This window comes from Eulemur rufifrons, chromosome 28 (assembly GCF_041146395.1).
Source record: "Eulemur rufifrons isolate Redbay chromosome 28, OSU_ERuf_1, whole genome shotgun sequence".
Taxonomy (NCBI): Eukaryota; Metazoa; Chordata; class Mammalia; order Primates; family Lemuridae; genus Eulemur; species Eulemur rufifrons.
The window spans coordinates 34,393,745-34,412,411 of record NC_091010.1 but is presented as its reverse complement, the minus strand read 5'-3'; the positions used below and the strand labels follow the sequence as shown (position 1 = coordinate 34,412,411).

The following is an 18,667-nucleotide window of genomic DNA, read 5'->3' as shown; positions in this document are numbered from 1 at the left end:
CTTTAGCCTAGGAGTTTGAGATTGCAGAGAACTATGATGATGTCAATGCACTCTACCTGAGCAACAAAGTGACAGAGTGAGACTCTCTCTCCAACAACAACAAGAAAAAAAAAAAAAAAAAAAAAAAGGGAAAAGTTTATTTTAAGGAAGATTTCTAAAAAATGTCCACCCACATTTAGGAGAAAACATTGATATAATTCAATAGTATATGCATTCATTGAAATGGATTCAAATTCTGTCATTTTTTTGTTGGTATGTTTTCTCTATTGTTAGAATAGTTGTATTTTGAAGTCAATTCAAAATGAAAGTAAAATATTTGATATTAAACTCTTGAGTGCTTTTGTAGATGAAATAGTGACATTTTAGCTATGAAAGTTTATAAGTAGTTCAGACAAATATCTCTGATTGTTAAATCCTGTGGCAAGAACTTGGTCCTCTCAAGAACAGTTTAGTCCGCATTATAGCAGCACTGAGTAGATTCCCAGGCTTGAGGGACTTAGATTGTTGGGCAACTGGGTTTAAAGATTAAAGAGCTTCCACTAGGGTAGTCTCAGCATCTAACTTGGAAACTAAGAAACTACAATAAATATTTGTTCACTGAGCCAAAAAAAGGAGGAAAAAGAGGCGGGGAGAAGGAGGAGGAGGAGGAGGAGGAGGAGGAGGGAGGAGGTAGGTAATAAACTAAACTACAGTGATGTCTGGCAGAATTGGGGACTTTGGACCAAGATATCACAATATATTTTCACTTCATATTATTATTGATATTGAAGACATGTTGAAATATCATTTATGTCAATTACTAATTTGAAATTATGGTAGTTAATAAACCCATAGTGAAATAATTTTATATAATGCATTGATTTACAAAAACTACGATTTTTAATATTTTGTTATCTCTATTTAAACATGTTAGATTTCCTTAGTAATAATATATAGTTTATTTTACTCATTTAAATTTTCACTTGGCAGCTGAATGTCAGAGTGGTCCGTGGCACAAAATGCTTATGGGCCCCTGCTCTGCACTAAGGAGAACAATACTGGAATGATGTTTGGTCCTGCCTGGAATTATGCATCCCTCACACATAACCAGGTGTGCTGGTGACACCATCAGTATGGCTAAGACCATTCTGTATCCAGTGGTTGTGATTAATTTGTGGTGTGCCATAGATGTTCTTTTAGGAGTTCCCTCTGTGACATACATCAGGCTTTCTGGAGACAGCTGACGAGGGCAAAAGGTACAGTCTATGACTAGAAAACATCATTTTTGCACTGTTTGAAACTAATTGGTCCTTATGGAGTTCCAACCCAATGACCTTGAAATGATTTAAGCAGGGATGCTCTGCCTGACTCCCGCAGGCTTTGAGCAGTTTATACATGCAAGTCATTCTAAACAGGCCTTTGTCTCTCTCTTTCTTTCAAATCTGACTATTCTAATAGACATTATGTCATATTCAGGACATAAAGCTATGAAAAGTCACAAATTTTATAATTTGTCTCCTCCAAATAAACATAAACAAACACAAAATTTATAAGTTGTAATGAAGGCAAAAAAAGCAAAATTTCATAAGAAGCTTATATTTTACATTCAATCATATTTCATTAGTTTTTACTGCCATCTGTGAAGACAGTGAAAACATGTATTATTTGCATGATGAAAACAAAGTGATCTAATGAAGAGAGAAATAAAACTCAAATTAGATCTATGCAAATAATCTAATTCTTATCTTTCTCAAAAATAACATATAAAAACTCTGCCTATTATTACCCCAATATTAGTTTGTTGTTAATGACTAAAACTTTTGGATTGCTACTACATATTTTGTTCTATTTGATATGTTTCAAATTACTAACCAGGTACCCGTCTCCAAAGCCCACATTCTTAATCCTTATGCCATTTTGGATCCCTAGATGTGAAAACATATATTTTTGTATTGATGGAAAACCAGAAAGCTTAGTTTTATGTTCAAGGCCACATACCTTGTAAGTAATAGACAGACCTTGGGCCCAGACTCAGTTTTCCTGATTTATAAGAGGCCACACAAAGAATTTCATCATACATTTTTCAAATTTATAGACTACAAATGAATATCCAAAAGTAAGACTGATGGGAGACCTTAGTGGTTGGAAAGAATATTAACATAAATACTTCTGATTAAATTAGAATTAAAATATGAAACTTAAAACAAATTAATACTATTATACTTTGTTCTTTAGTGGGTCCATGCATCAAACCATCATCCAGTCCTCTTTTCTTCTGTATAATATAAATAAGAGTTCTCAAAAACATGACTTGTCTGCTCCACTGTAATCAGAAGTGAATGAGATGAGGACTATAAAACAAACAGCAGGTCAAGTGACACAAGGTGTTATTTTTAAAAATCATTTAATCATTTGACCTTGTTTATATCTACAAACTCAATGGTTATGAGTTAAACATTATATTAAATGCTGAGTTTTGTTCGAAGAGAATCTGGGCATGTGTCCCATTTTCAGTAATGGGATCAAAGTAAAATTAAAGCCAAAAAAATCAGATATATAAAAAACAAGCACATTACATGATTCTGATATGTATAATCCATTGTCCTTTGGGATCAATGGTGTCAGGCATTTTGGCTTCTCTCACATAAGATAGTAGGTAGCTGTTACACTAAAAAAAAAAAAAAAAGCCTAGGATGAGTAGCTTAGGCCAACTCTGCTCTAGCCTCTTATGCAAATGATTATCACTCTTTTTCACTTTGAGAAAAGTCTCAAATTTCAATTTGGACTTGAGTGTTGGAAATAGAGTGGGGGAAACACATTTATGTATGCAAATTCTCCATAGGATCCTGCACCTCACTAAATTTCTACAAGGTTTTTGGGTCCAAAGCTCCAGTAACTTATAAAAAGTTACATTTCCTTTTATCCTATGTACATACACATAATATGTAAATATTTTGGAGTGTCTTAGAGAGAGAGAGCTATAGGAAGCCTATGCTCCCTGGGTCATATTAATATTACTGATAATTAAAAATAAGAATATTCCATTACCTTTAGGCCCTTTTTATAAAATTGACATCCTTAAAATCTACAGGGACCTCCTTACTTAAAATTTAATACTCTAAAATATTAAAGAATCTGTAAAGAGTGTACTATAAGCCTATTTATGGTTGTTACTAAAAATATGTGAAAACTTACAAAACTGTATAATAATTTATCCAATAAAATACAAAGAATTATGTTGTATGTTATACAATGGATTTGTTTGTAAGGTCATAAATACAGGGAAAGAGTACTTTCTTGGTTGGAAATAAATAAAATTTTTATGACAAAAAAGAAAAGATAACCTCACTAAATAGAATATAGGCAGCACACTCAAAAAGGCCTTATAATTTGACAACAAAATAATATTGACACCTTTCCCACCTAGGGAATATTTTTCATAAAATGAAATATATTTTATCTTCATTTCAAATAAGAACATGTCTATTCTATTTATAATTTATTACAATGAAAGCATGAATCCTCAAAGTTCTTGTATACCTTTCAAACATAAAAATCTTTTTTTGATTAGAGTTTGAAATATAAACTGACACTAGAATGACTAAATCAATTTTGAACGCTTTAAGGAAAAAAATAACGCAGTCACTCTGGGGAGACTGCAGCTTCAGACAATTCTCACTTATCACAGAGATGTCAAACTATTTGGCTGTTGTTTTGAACATGGAAATCGTCTTAGTTATAAACAACACGACTAGCCAAAGATAAAATTATGATAGTGATGAATTTGTAACTTTTTCTGGAACTCTTCTAACTCATGTTTTATTCCTCTTATTTTGTTCTGCCCTTTGTCTCCCCAATAAGCAATGACACCTTGTCCTACCTATGCTGGGATCTAATCCCATTCCCAGTTTTCTCTCAATCAGGAGAATTCTCCACTAAAGTGCCTTCTGTGACTTAGCCAATTTGAATAATCTCTCCTGCAATAATTGAATTTTAAAAAATCATCAACATCCAAAAACACTGATCTCTAAATGGGTTGGTCTTTTTCAGAGCCTGGAAAGTAGTGAGAGTGAGAGGTCAATGTTTCTCCTACTCACCAGACTGTTCTTGAGAAAAACAGTAACGAACAGACCTATTTAGCCTACAGTTTTTCCAATATGCTCTTTTCTTTTTATATTTCTAGGCAACCAAGAAGCCTATGAAGAAAGATTATTTGGGAACATTCATGTGGGGATGCTCATGAGGAACCTTATGTGCATGAAGGTTTGTGGAGTGGGGAGAATATGGCAAGAATGGCTCAGAAAGCGGCGTTTGTTTGACCATTTTACAATGTTTGGACTTGCTGTTGTACTCTTACAATGACCTTTCCAGACAAGAAGGCCAAAAATTAAGGTACTGTGATGAGAAGGAATAAATTGCCTTCTTCTTCCAAGCAGTGGCAGGTCACCTTGAGGGAAGGAAAGAAGCCAAGTAAAATATCACCTCTATGTGTCTGCTGTCAGCTAGCACATTTGGACAGCCACTCTATTCAACCGCCATATTCTATTTCTGTCTTGATTAACCCTACTGGATGAATAAATGGTGTGAGACTAGAGGACACCATACTTTCTTTCCTTCTATGAATTTCCATAATTGGCATAACAGTTAATTAATTTAGCCTAGTACTTGGAAGTTTTAGAAACATACCAGTAGTAAATAAAAAGACAAGTGTTCTTGTAGAAGAAACAAAAATAATGTTTTATGTGGTCATATAGTAAACTTAAAAAACAGTAGGATACAAAATTAAAAGATGAACATTTATCAGTGTGTCAAATAGGTCAACTGATTTCAGAAAGTGCATTATTTATTTAGATATCCATGGAAGGATTGCTATTTTATTACTAATAACAAATAATGTCTGAAATTTCTTTGGGATGATTTTCTCTAAAATGTATAATGACTTTCACTTTTCCTTACCTTAGAGAACTTGCTACTGGAGTAAGCTAAATAAAGAATGTGTACTAAGACATGGTATGCAATGGACTTAATATTTGAAATCCTAATCTCCAGTGGTAATGGCATTATGACGTTGGGGTCTTTGTGAGGTGATTTGATCATGAGAATAGAGGCCTCATGAATGGAATCAGTGACCTTATAAAAGGTACCTCAGAGAGCTAGTCCCATCCTTTTTCCACCAAGTGAGGATACAAGAAATTGGCCATCTACAACCTGGAAAAGGGACCTCACAGGAACCATACATGCTGGCACCTGATCTTGGACTTCCAGCATCCAGAAAAGTGAGACAGAACAGTGTTGTTTATAAGCCACCCGTCTATAGTACTGTGTTATAGTAGCCTAAACTAACTGACTAGGACGAGTGTGTGTGTATGTGTGTGTGTATGTGTGTGTTTCATTAATTCAACAAGAATCCATAAGAATAGGACTAGGGACACACAATTAGAGCATTTCCAGAGATACGAAGGTATGTCATCCATAGTATTCATTTTGCTTCCTGTGGCTGGGTAACAGCAGTCCTCATTTTTCTTTTCCTTGACCTAACCCTGGCTCACTGGTGGCTCCTGTTCAATCTCTCCTTAAGGGAATGTTCATGTGTTTCTTCTTTCCCCTCGTTTTTAAATATAAAGTGATGTTATACACATACAGAAGAAAAAACAGTAACTTATTTTTCACAATCTCCTTAACAGATTTAATGAATTTTATTAGCTCTTTCATTTTCAAGGGAGGTTCCATCCTTTCTATTTTAGGAAGTGATGACTGATGATCTGTGACTTGCTACTCTGCCAGACTCTGACACCTGTGATCTTTCAATTTGACAAAGTCTCTGCTGGAAGTTCATATAGGGGGCAAATTGTAAATTGGCTTGAAGGCAATATGCAGCAGCATGATCTATTTTTTTTTTTTTGTTGTTGTTGTAGCAATATTCTCTTGGCAAAGTGGGAAGATGGATAAGACAAAGAAAAGAAGCAAAAGTTTGAAAGATTGTGTGAGATCATGGGCCATGAGAATGTGAACTAGAGAGTTACAGTGGATGGGGGAGTTAGGGAGATATTCAAGGGAAATTCCAGAGATATCTGGATGGGATTTTATAAGTTACTGGGTGAAGACATATGGGAGCGGAGATCTATGAGGAACTGGAAGTGCCTAGTTTGAGTGGCTGGACAATTGCAATATGATTAACTGAAAGAGAAGGCTTGGGATTTTATAGTATCCTACATTTATAATTTGATACAATTGTGTGATACTAGGAGTAGTTATCCCACCAATAATTGGGAATATGGATGGAAACATCAGAAGGTATTTCTAAAAGCAAAATGTCCATATTTATGATTTCCTTGAGGCAGAACTTTTATATATTTCTATCTCCTAAATGTTAAGCAAAATGCCAAACACTCAAAAAAGATAAAGCAAGCTGAAAATTAGTAAATGCCATATGCTTTATAAACACTGAATCCAGGTTTTCTACTGAATTCCTATGAAGTAAAGTATAACTGATGTAATTATTCAAATAGTGGCTAAATGTTTTCTAGAGTTTCAGGATTAAAGATTCACGTAGGCTCAAGGGCTGTAGTAGCTGTTCTCTCGGGCCTTAATCATTTCTCAGATGCTATTTTCCTATAACTCTCAAATTACTGAAATAAGGCACCTTACCAGGAGCACTGTAACACTGGCACTAATAGTCAAGCTCACTAGTTTTAATCCCTTGGCTTATTTTCTATGTCATATATATATATATTTTTCTTTAGAAGAAACAGTTTTTTTTTTTTTTAATGCAGTCATAAATAGCCTTAACTGTGACTTAACATAGGGCTGAGTTTTTTCTAGGAATTGAATTTATTTGAGAATTTAATTGCATCTTTTTTTTTTCTGAACAAAAACATGACATAAAATTGTACCAAAATACATACACTTTCAAATGTATTTATTTAAATAAAGATGTAAGTACCCAAATTTAGCAATCTTAAAAAATGAACTGTACCGTGGAGAAAATTCTTACAGCAAATGTTTATTGAGCTCCTTCTATGTGCTATATCTAGGTGGGGTGAGGGACACGAGATACAATGGAATGAAACATTACAATCTGCCCTCCTGTAAAGGTCAGGAGAAAATAAACAGGCAAATTTGTATTATCCTGGATAGAGCTGGAGCCCATTATACTAAGTGAAGTATCACAAGAATGGAAAAATAAGCACCACATGTACTCACCATCAAATTGGTATGAATTGATCAACACTTATGTGCACATACAGTAGTAACATTTATCGGGTGTCGGGCAGGTGGGAGGGGGGAGGTGGGGATGAGTATATTCATACCTAATGGGTGCAGTGTGCACTGTCTGGGGGATGGACATACTTGAAGCTCTGACTAGGGTGGGTTAAGGGCAATATATGTAACCTAAACATTGGTACCCCCATAATGTGCTGAAATGAAAAAAATAATAATATAGAAGAATCGAGGCCACTATAGGAGCAAACAGGCTGCAAGGAGGCGGGGTGGTTCTTCCTTTCCAAAGTGAGTGTCTTCTAAGTTGAAAACTGAAGCATCAGTTTGAGTTAGAATGTTGACAAGAAAAGAGAGGAATGGTTCAGGAAGAGAGTCAGTATCTCTAAATGCCTCCATGTCAGAAAGAATGCCTGCATGTCAGAAAGAGTGTGTGGCTGGAACAGAGAGTGCTCCAAGTAACTGATGGGAGTTCAGAATTAATATTTTCATGACTTGAGAGGAAAAGAAGTTAAAGGCCAGTGTGCTAGACAGAGGGACCATAACACAATGGTGTTTGTGACTTCATTGTTACCCTTGCTTAGTTGTTAATCAAAGGGATCTGGATTTAAAATAAAAAGCAATTATTCTTTGAGGAACTGAGAGACAGTGAATTATTAATAATTTACCCATTTAATCAGTTTTAATAATTAAATGCTAGCAGCTTTGTGCTGGATGCCTGGAGTATAAATATATCAACTGATAACATTTTAAAAGTACTGCACTTATAATAATGAAAGGTAATTTTCTGGGCTTTGTTATAGATGCTCCACACATGAGCTAATGCACTACTTTTTAATACCTCAAATATGCTTTCATATTTTTACATGATAGGTGATTTTTGCTTTATGAGCATAATGATCAAACAACTTATCCAAACTGGGACATTTTCAAGAGTGAAAGCAGCATTATGAATAATTATATAAAGACAAAAGGCATAAACATGAACTGTCCTTGGTAAACCCAATGTATGATTCTTGTTGACAATGTGTACCACATTTTAAAGGATGCTTAAATGATTATAATTATTTAAAATTTGGGATAGTGTTTTCACATGGAACATCCTTTTTCAATCAGACATTTTTTAATCTTTTCATGTTCTAGAGTTTGTGAAGTACTCCAGTTTGTCTTCCTAGTTCACCTTTACATTTTAATTTGCCAGTGTGCTGAATAAATTATTGGTAGAAATAGAAAAAAAAGGAAGATGATAAATCTCTAATTTGTTGCACTCACCAGCTGTTAAATGCACACATAGCTTTTTAAAGCAGAATTCTTCAAAGTTAAAGAGAAGGTATTTCATTTTATTTTATTTTTCTCAACTTCTGAAACAGAAATTGGGATCAAGTCCAACAAAAACTTGTATAGCCAATGTAAAAATGAAGCATTATTAAAATAAAAAAGAGAAGAATTTGAAAGACTTACTACAGAAGAGACCTGCCAGATTGTAGTATTTCAATGGTTCCCTGAACAATGCCACAATACTCAGCTATTATTCAAGCAGGTGGCACATTAATTCTTACAGATTGATACCTTTGCTTATTATCCCCTTGACTGCACACAAAACACAGTAATTTGAATCTAATAATGTCTGTAAAAACTTCCATTAATAACAAGAGTTATTAAAACAAAAAAAATATCTGTGGCCTGCTCTAATTGATTTTTTTTCTATAATTGATGGACTCAGTTACTCTGTATTTAGGTACACCAGGACAGCTGACTTTGATAATAAAGGAAAGTAATTGATTTTTAGTTTCAAATGTGTCAGTTTGGAAACAGTGCTTTGTAAGTTTCTTAACTCCCACAGAGAGTAGCACCACAAGACTCCAGGTAGATGCACAATAGATGATCAATACACATTTTGGAGTTTTAGATAGTCTCATGATAATTAAAATAAAATACTCAATGCAAAAAGATGAATCTCATGCAAGGCCATTTAATACAAATGGTAAAAGTAATATTTCTTTGTTGAATGACTTCTAAACCCTTACTGAATGAACCAAAGAAACTGCAGTCATCCATCAGGCTGTCTCCATGGTCTGGCTCTATACCTCATTTCCCTGTTAACTGCTTGTGGCCTGCTACATTATGCCTCCAAGCTTTTACTCCAGCACTTCCTTATGTTCAAACATATTTCCCACTATTATTCATTGGCCAAATTCTTTTGATTCAGCAACATTTGGCTTGGGGAATTCTCCAGAAAATCCTCTTTGAGTCCTCAGATTAATTTAAATGTTCCAATTCTATGGTTTGCTAGTATTTTTTATGTGTTTTCCTCTTGCATTTGATGTGTTATATTTGATTTATTTGCTTATATAACTCTTTCTCCTTCTAAACTGTAAGTCTTTCAAGAACAAAGTACCACTAAATAAACACAGGTCTGGCATGTATACTACAACTGGTATACATGCCAGTAAGAACATAACTCCTACTTTGAGCTAAAATTATTAATAAATATATGTGCACATAATATTGTTTGCAGTTGGACTTATGGATAGTTAAACCAGAGAACAAATTTTAAGCAATTGCATATTTGTGAAGTGAAAATAGCATAGCTTTAGTTTAGATAAAACTAAATTTGAATCCCAATTCTTCCCCTCATTAGTAATGTAATTCTGAGCTAATCACTTACCTTACCCGAACTTCAGTTTCCACATTTTGTACAAATGAGCCCAGTAGTAAGATTGTGGCAACAGTTCAATGAAAATGTATATAAAGCAGCTGGCATAATGTATATGCTGAGTAAGTTTCCTTACCTTAATTGCTTTTCCTCTAACACTTTTAAATTTTAAAAAAGTGAGAAAAATACCACAGGGCTGCATTTCTAGAGCTATTTTTTTGGTATGCTTAAATATGAAAATGTTATGCACTATATACTAAACTTATGTTGTACCTTTGCTTTTGTCTTTTCTTTTACTTATAATGCCCTTCTCCCAGTCCCCATCTCCACTTGGCAAATTCCTATTTTTCCTTTGCTGTCCAGCTTTAATCTCATCTTCTCAATGAAGTCCATCAGAATCAACTGGAAGATCATCTGGATTTCCACATATCTCTTTCACGATGTCATTGCAGTATGTTAGATATTATTAAACCAAAATTGTACTGCAAAATAGATTACCTTAGCTTTGAAAATTTTCAGGTCTAGGATTATCTTTCAACATAAAGAAAATAATGAGACATATATTGAAATACTCTCTGGATAAGCAAGACCTTTCACTTTTATGTTAGAAAAAGCAGCAGCATCTAATCAAATAATAATGTTATTAAAATTTAAAAATGTAAATGAAGCACATTTTAAATATATTCATTGGTTATGCTTCTGTGGTCAAAAACTAATTCCTTTTCATAGAAAAATAAATGTTAGAAGATGTAATGAATTATGTAGAATTATATACATTTGACCAGGACATTTATTACATATAAAAAATACTTAGTATTTTATTACACAGTGCTATAAAAATTATTTTAGAGAAAAGCAACACAATATATTAAAACTATACTTCACTTGCTCTTTTTTTTAACAGAAAACTGGTAAATTGCTGTCCACATTAATTTTAATTTTTATAACGTAAAAGTGTCTATAGTAGCCGCTGCAGGTTTCTTTGATTAGTAATTCATAAACACAAGGAGATAAGATATTAGTTTAATTTACCTTAATAACCAAATCAAATTTCTGGTGAAAGTCTCTGTTTACTGGTTCCAGGAGACTAAGTTCTGCAGTCCTAGGATGCATATGGAAAAATCGTGGGTAATCCTCAGGAGTCCCTGAAAGACATTGAGATTTCAGCACATAATTAAGAACAATAAGTAATGTGTGTATCTGCTTTATTTATTTCCATTCATTAGCTAAGGAACAAAATTACAATTTCATTAGTAAATTAAGTTTCAAAATTATGCAGTCAAGGGAAAGAAGACACACATGTAGTATATAATTAATTAGCTTATTTATGAGTAAGAAAATGAAAAATAGTTGTTTGGATGATTTTCCAAATATTTTTTATTAAGAGAGTTCTTTAATTAATTTGAAACTTCATCACATAAAAAGAGATATTAGGTAGAGGGAGAGTAAATTTTAGATTATAAAATTGTATTTTAATGGCGCATAAATCTAAATTATAGCATGCATGATCTTTCAACATATCTTGTAATAAATAATGGTTTGTAATTTGTACCAAATATCAAGATGCTTGCAAATTAATAAGAACATAATCCTGTTCCATCAAGGTAAATATTTTTCTTAAGATAAGTATCTAGATAATTATGTCAACCATAGTAAATTAAAATATAGGTTTTGATTATCCTCAATGTCTAGGGAGGCTATTTATTAAATGCAGGCATTTCAATAAGTTGAAATACATTTTTTCTTAAATAAATTTCTTTCAATTGTATCATCTTGCTTTGTGTACTGAAATATTCTTTTTCCCAAAGTGAAGAAAGACTAGAAGTCAAATCATAGAACTGTGTGGTATATACATTTGGACAAACAATAAGAATAAGAGTAAAATAACATAGCTTCCAGTTTTTGAAGCCGTGTATGTGATAAAAGCTTTATATAAGTAACCATCAATAACCCTGCAAATCATTTCCATTCTACAGATAAGGATTTTGGAGGTTTGAAAAATTAAATAACTTATCCAAGTCAAAAAAAAAACCAAAAACAAAAACAAAACCTATTAGGGACAGAGTCTGCATTCAAATCCAGGCTGCCAGAAGTAAAACATACCCAGAAATGGGCTTATTGCTACTACTCCTTCGTTTCAACTATGAGACAGGAAAGAAAATTCTCCTGGACATTGTTAGGAGGGGAAAAAAAAAAAAAAAACAGAAAAATAATTTACATAATTAAAATGTACTAAAAATCCAGAAATGGTCGGAATTACAGATGAAATCTAATATATGATAAAGGAATTATCACTCCTAACAAGAGAGTCATGCAGAAAATGGTGGAATTGTATCCATTTTTCATATAATGTACTAGAGCAAACACCAAATGGAGAAGATATCCATGTACAATAAATAATAAAACAATATAAACACTACTCATAGATAAAAACACGGATAAATTTTACTCTAACATGAGAGTGAGCAAACTTTTCCTAACTACACCTCAAAATCTAGAAGCAATAAAGGAAAAGATAAATAAATGTGACTATATTACAAAATTGCATGGCAAGATACAATAAACAAAGTAAAACCACAGTGACGAACTGGGAAAAAAATATTTGCAATTTATATCAGAGACAAAATGTTCATATCTCTTATACAGAGAGAGATATTTATAAATTACCTAAGAAAACAAGACCAGTGATGCCTTATATTGATGAAAAGTTGGGGCTAACTGCTAGAGAATGAACAGGTAGTTCACAGAAAAGGAAAGGCAAATAACTCTCAATAATGAAAAAAGATGCTCACCTCTATATATAAGAAGAAAAATACAAAATAAAACTACACTAAGATTCCATTTGTCACTTGCTAGATTAGCAATTGTCTCAGTTGGACACCATATTCTATGATGAGCCTGCAAGAACATAGGCACTTTTGGACATAGGTGGTGTTAATAAAAGAGTGCTATAAAACTTATGAAGGAGAACTTGGCATAATCTATCAAAATCATAGTAATGTTTACTTTTTGACCCAGAAATTCCACTTCAAGGACATTTTTGCAATATATATAATGAAAGATAAATAACCACTTAAATATACATCAATAGTGGTCTGGCTGAATAAATAGTGAAACATCGTAAAGTGGATGATAATTCAAATGTAAAAACAAATGATAGATATCTTTACCTATTACTATAGAGTTATTTTCAGATACATTAAGTGAAAAAAAGTGATATGAAAAAAAGGTCTATAAAAGAATAACTTTTAAAAAAGAGAGTATACACATATTTAAAAGGGAATTCATATGCATATTAAAATATATAAAAATAAGCCATAACATTAAAAATTGATTACATATCAGAGACAGAGAGAGAGAGAATATGAGTGGGAGGCATAGGTATTAATATTAGGCTTCATTAACTATATTAGTCTTTTTTATTTTGAAGCCACATAAATGTTATATATTATTATAAAACAAATTAAATTTAAGGACTTCTCAAAATATAAAACAAAACAAAATCAATCTAAATAGGTAGTCAGTTGACATATAAGCACAAACAGAAAAGAATTACCCCAGATGACTATGACTTTAAAAGATAATAACTTGACATCACATCCTCAGTGTAATATAGCCTAAGAACAATAGAAAAAAAAAATTAAACTGTCTACAGAAGTGGTCCCCACAATTTTTCCACAGACGGAGTTGGGGGTTAAGGGGAGGTGGGGGGCGGAGCTCTGCCATGGTGAGAGGATAGGAGCAGCTGTAAATACAGATGAAGCTTAAAAGCTGCACCAGCTCACCTGCCGCTCACCTCCTGCTAGAAAGACAATTTTTCCACAGACAGGAGGGGAGAGGGCAGAGCTCAGGCAGTGATACACAGCCTGGTTCCTAACAGGCCACAGCCCCAGGGGTTGGGGACCAATGATCTACAGTAATCATATTATTGGTGGCAATATTGGTGTTGTTATTCTAAGATGGTTGTAGGAGTATTTTATAATAAATTGAGTACATAATTGTGTTGTATTTTAATTCTATTATTCTCAGTATTGTAAAGAGGATTCTTTGGGGAAGGGACAAAGGAGATCAAAACATAAGATTAAAGAGGTTAGATAAAAGCACCTATAGTTTTAATCTTGAACTGGCAATATAAATTTAAACTCAGGTTGTAGGGAATAGTAAGAAACAAAATACATTCAGCATTGCTCTGAATACAGAACTAAAAGAAGTAAAAATAATGGCCAACTTAGAAGTAATGAATATTTCTAGCATTAAGATTCTGATTTTGAAATATCATTTACCACGAAAAGAAATTAAGGTTTCTGAAAGAGAAAGTTGATTCCAGATCCAGAGCAAAAAATCATCAAGATAACCATGAAACACCTGGGCGTACCAAGTAGCAAGAAAGATATCCAAGACTACTAAGCTGGTGTCAAAAATACTCAAGAACCAACAAGAAAAAGATTTCCTCTGGCTAAAGATGGGGCAGTTTGAGCATCAATAAAGATATCGGTAATGATTTGAAACAGATTAAATATGCTTAAATCCATAAGTTCATAATAACCTTGAAAAAAGAACACCTTATTGATCACTTCTGGAAGATGCTTGGGAAACATTTTAAAAACTGGAAAATAGAAAACATTATGCATGTTCTGCTTTTTCCATATGATATAAAATGCTCAGTAAACAAACAATTGATGAATTAAGTTTCTCTTTATGGAATTATTCTAGCTAATAATATAAAAAAAGTGATAAAATTAGAGTGTCACCATTTTACATCTCCTCATAAATTAATGGATCATAAGTTTGAGCATCAACTGCTGCTAACAGCACAAAAGAGATAATTCATGCCTCCCAATGAAAGAATTAATTCACCATCATCAGTTACAAACTGGGGGCTGTGTCCATAAATTTTTATGTTGAAGCCCTCACTCCTGATTTGACTGTACACAAAGACAGAGCCTCTTAAGGAGATAATTAAGGTTAAATGATGTCATATGGATAGGCTCCTAATCTGATAGGACTGGTGTTTTTATTAATAGAAGAGGAAGAGACATCGTAGTGTGTTCTCCCTCTTTCTGTCTGTCTTACTCTCTCTCTTTTCCTCCTCCCTTCTCTCCCTCTCCCTTGCCCTGTATCTCTCTCTCTTCCTTTCATTCTCTCCAAATTCACACAAAGGCCACGTGAGGACACAGCAAGAAAACGTCAATCTACAAGCCAGAAAGGCCTCACCAGAAACCAACCATGACAGCACCTTGATTTGAGCTTCTAGCCTCCAGAACTATGAGAAAACAAATTTCTGTTGCGTAAGCTACCCAGACTATGGTGTTTTGTAATGGCATTCCATATAGAGTAATATACCATATATTAAATAGTTCTGAGAAAACAAACAAAAACCTTTATTTGATTAAGCTTCAAAATTTAGAGGAAATCCAAGGGATAGAGAAACGTGTAAAATTACATCAAGGGGAGCACAATCCAGACTATGGGAGACATCATAAGAGAAACAACTTGACTTTTTAAAATAAATAAATCTCAAGGAAAAAGTTAAAAAATACAATAATAATGGAAAGAGAATCAGTGTAGATTAAAAGTGACTTAAGAAAATATCAATCACAATGTATGAACCTTTTATGAATCCCGGTTCCCCTGCCCTCTTACCCTATTAAAAAAAAAAAAAAAAGAAGAAAAAACTGCAAAAACAAAAATAATATTTGTGAGAAAATGATGATAAACACTAACTGGATGTTTAATAATAAAAATGGTTGTTAGATATTTTTATGTGATTATGATATTGTAGCAATTATGATATTGTAGCAATGTTTTAAGGAGAGTTATTTTGAGGACATACATAGTAAATATTTATAGATTAAAATGAAATATCTGAGATTTTCTTCAAAACAATTATGTGGAGGGAAAGGGATAGAAAAACAGAAACAAATTTTGGCTAAATGTTCATAATTCTTGAAACTAAGTGATGCTAAATGATGATTTATTTGCTATTCTCTCTTCTTTTTTAATATACTTGTAAATAAATTTTTAAAAAAATGCAATATAATTTACAGTTGGCTTTGGTTGGGTCTTACTCTCATCAGAGTAGAATGGAGCAGGGTGTATGAAAGGATGAATCAAAATCAAAGAAGCTGATTGAATAATAGCTGATCTGGGAAAAGAATTTAATTTCCTAGAGAGTAACACTTATTTGCAGTTAATTCTGGAGTTACTGTGGAGAAAATTTTATCTCTTTATTTATCAATTTTTTTCCTTGTCTGTCAAAGCAGCCCTAGGGGAAATATATTATTATTTGATCTATGAAGAAATTAACACTCAGAGGGATTAAGTAAAATGTTCTGAACTCCCACAGCTAGTAAATAACTGAGCCAGATTCAAACTCAAGGTATCTAATTCCACAGTCTACGCACTTTCCTTTTATGCTATATAGTCTATATCCAATGAATTAGACACTTGGGCTCTATTGGCCTTCTTAGGTTAGTTTTTAGGCATCATTATGTAATTGTATATAATTGTATCATTATATACAATTTTCTGAATTTTTACTTATGTATAGTTTTGTGTAACCACCACCAAAATCAGGATACAGAATGATTCTATGATCAAAGAACTCCTTTGTGTTTTGCTCCCCATGTTCTAATGCCTAGCAACCAATGATTTACTCCCCATCACTACACTTTCATCCTTTTGAGAATGCCATTTAAGTGGAATTATACAGTATGTAGATTTTGACACTGGCTTATTTTAACTGAGTATAAAGCATTAGAGATTCATCTAAGTGATTGTGTCTCTTAATAACATCTTTTCATTATTAAGCAATATTTAACTTTTTAAGAAACTCCCAAACTACTTTCCAATGCATCTTTATCATTTCACATTCCCACTGGGAGTGTATGAGAGTTCCAGATCTTCCACATCTTCATCAACCCTTGGCATGGACAGTCTTTTCAAATTTTAGCCATTCTGGTGGGTATGTAGTTGTATTCCTTGAGGCTTTGATTTGCATTTCCCCAATAGCTACTGAAATTGAGCAACTTTTCACATTCTTGTTTACAGTTTGTATACTTCTATGATAAAGAATTTGTTAATGCTTTTTTCCATTTTGTAACTGAGTGGTTTGTCTCATTTTTATTAAATTGTGTTTTCATATAGTCCCAATATAGGTCATGTGTTGGATATATACTTTGAAAAACATATTCTCTTTTCTGTCACTTGACTTTTCAATCTATTATCAGTGTCTTTTGAAGATTAAATTAATTTTTATTTTCATGATGTTGAATTTTTAATTTTTCCTTTTATATGTTTTCATTTTGTTATATTTAAGAAACTGTTGCCAATCCCTAAGGTCACTAAAATTTTTACTGATGTTGCATTTTAGATGCTTTTTAGTTTTAGTTTTTACATTTAGGCATAGAAAGACTTTAAAGTTAATTTTGAACATGGGGTAAGGTATGGATTGAGGTTCATTTGTTACATATGGCTGTCTGATTGTTCCAGCAATATTAGTTGCAAAGATTAACTTTTCTTCATTGAATTGCCTTTGTGATTCATATTATTGAAGTATTCATACCCTAACAAATTTTTCTAAGAGCTGTGTTTAACCATGATTTATGAGCATAGTATTTCTGACTCTCTAGATGTAGCTGATGAGGTGAATTATGGACACCTGACCTAAAACATATAATTCTAAGATTCTCTTCCAATAATTTCCATTTTCAGCAAAAGATCAGAACATAGTTATGAGAATTGAACAACTATAATAATAAGCCTCTAGAGGAAAGGATTTTTAATCCCTCTTGTTTAAATTCCTATTTCTTCTCCTTAAAATGCTATATTTTTCAATATTTCCTTGAATTCTGGAAGAAAACAAAGTCCTTTCAATAAATTTCCTTTACTGTCAAGATGAACTCTAGTTCACTTGTCTATTTTTAATAAACACAGTCTTATCCAAGGAAATATTTGTTTTTAATGCTTGATACATTGGAAAACGTGCATTCAATATAATGCAAAGCACTTTTTCTTTTCCACTAAAAATGTAGCTCTTCACATATACTATTTAACTAGTAATCTGACATATACAGAAATATAAGAGAATCCTGTCTACTGGTTGTCATGAAGATTTATGGTTATTCCTCAAATTTTGACATCATAGATAGGCAAAAATTTATGATCAGTCTCAGTCAAATGTTACTAATGAATACACCCACAATTTCCTTTAGGAGAACAAAAGCAATTATAATATGTAACTTATCTCTGCATGATTTTCTATGAAAACATTTTAGTAACTCCTGAATGCTAAATACCTTGCAGAAGCCAGGGTATTCAAGTACAAGAACATTGTCCAAGAATAGAAGTAGAGGTCTAAGTTCAAGGTCCCTACAGATTCACTAAATTTGTCCCATTTGGAAAATGTGATGTTCGTTCCATTTAGCAAAGCTTAATTCAGCTGAAAATATTGCTGCTTCTAAAACATCTCCAAAGCTCAGGGTTTTCTATATCTAGTCCTTATTTCATTTAATCTTGGAGATAATTGTATTAATATTCTATTTCTCTGATATTCAATTCACCTGCTACCCTTTTTATATAAGTAAAGTTTTGTTAATAGTTTTAACCATATTTTCCTCTATGCCTTCAAAGAGCATTTATTTTTGTATCAAATTATCCCTAGATTAAATTATATGTGATAGAAATGACCTCTAATTTCTTGCTATTCTCTTCCATTAGTTTTAACTTTAGCAACAGTTTTCTTTTCAGCTACTCCATTTCCTTGGTGAATAATTCCAATTGCAAACAGTAAACTACCTTTATCCTACTTCTATA

The 18,667-nt window shown here is 32.7% G+C and overlaps 1 protein-coding gene across 17 annotated transcripts in view; it reads right to left on the bottom strand.

The window, feature by feature from the left end:
• PCDH15 (protocadherin related 15) overlaps positions 1-18,667 on the bottom strand; it is a 635,722-nt gene that overhangs the window by 291,482 nt on the left and 325,573 nt on the right. For all 17 annotated transcript variants that reach the window (XM_069460690.1, XM_069460691.1, XM_069460687.1 and 14 more), the window contains one exon: positions 10,886-10,998. In XM_069460690.1, the coding sequence (XP_069316791.1) occupies positions 10,886-10,998 (113 nt within the window). The remainder of the gene's footprint in view (positions 1-10,885; positions 10,999-18,667) is intronic.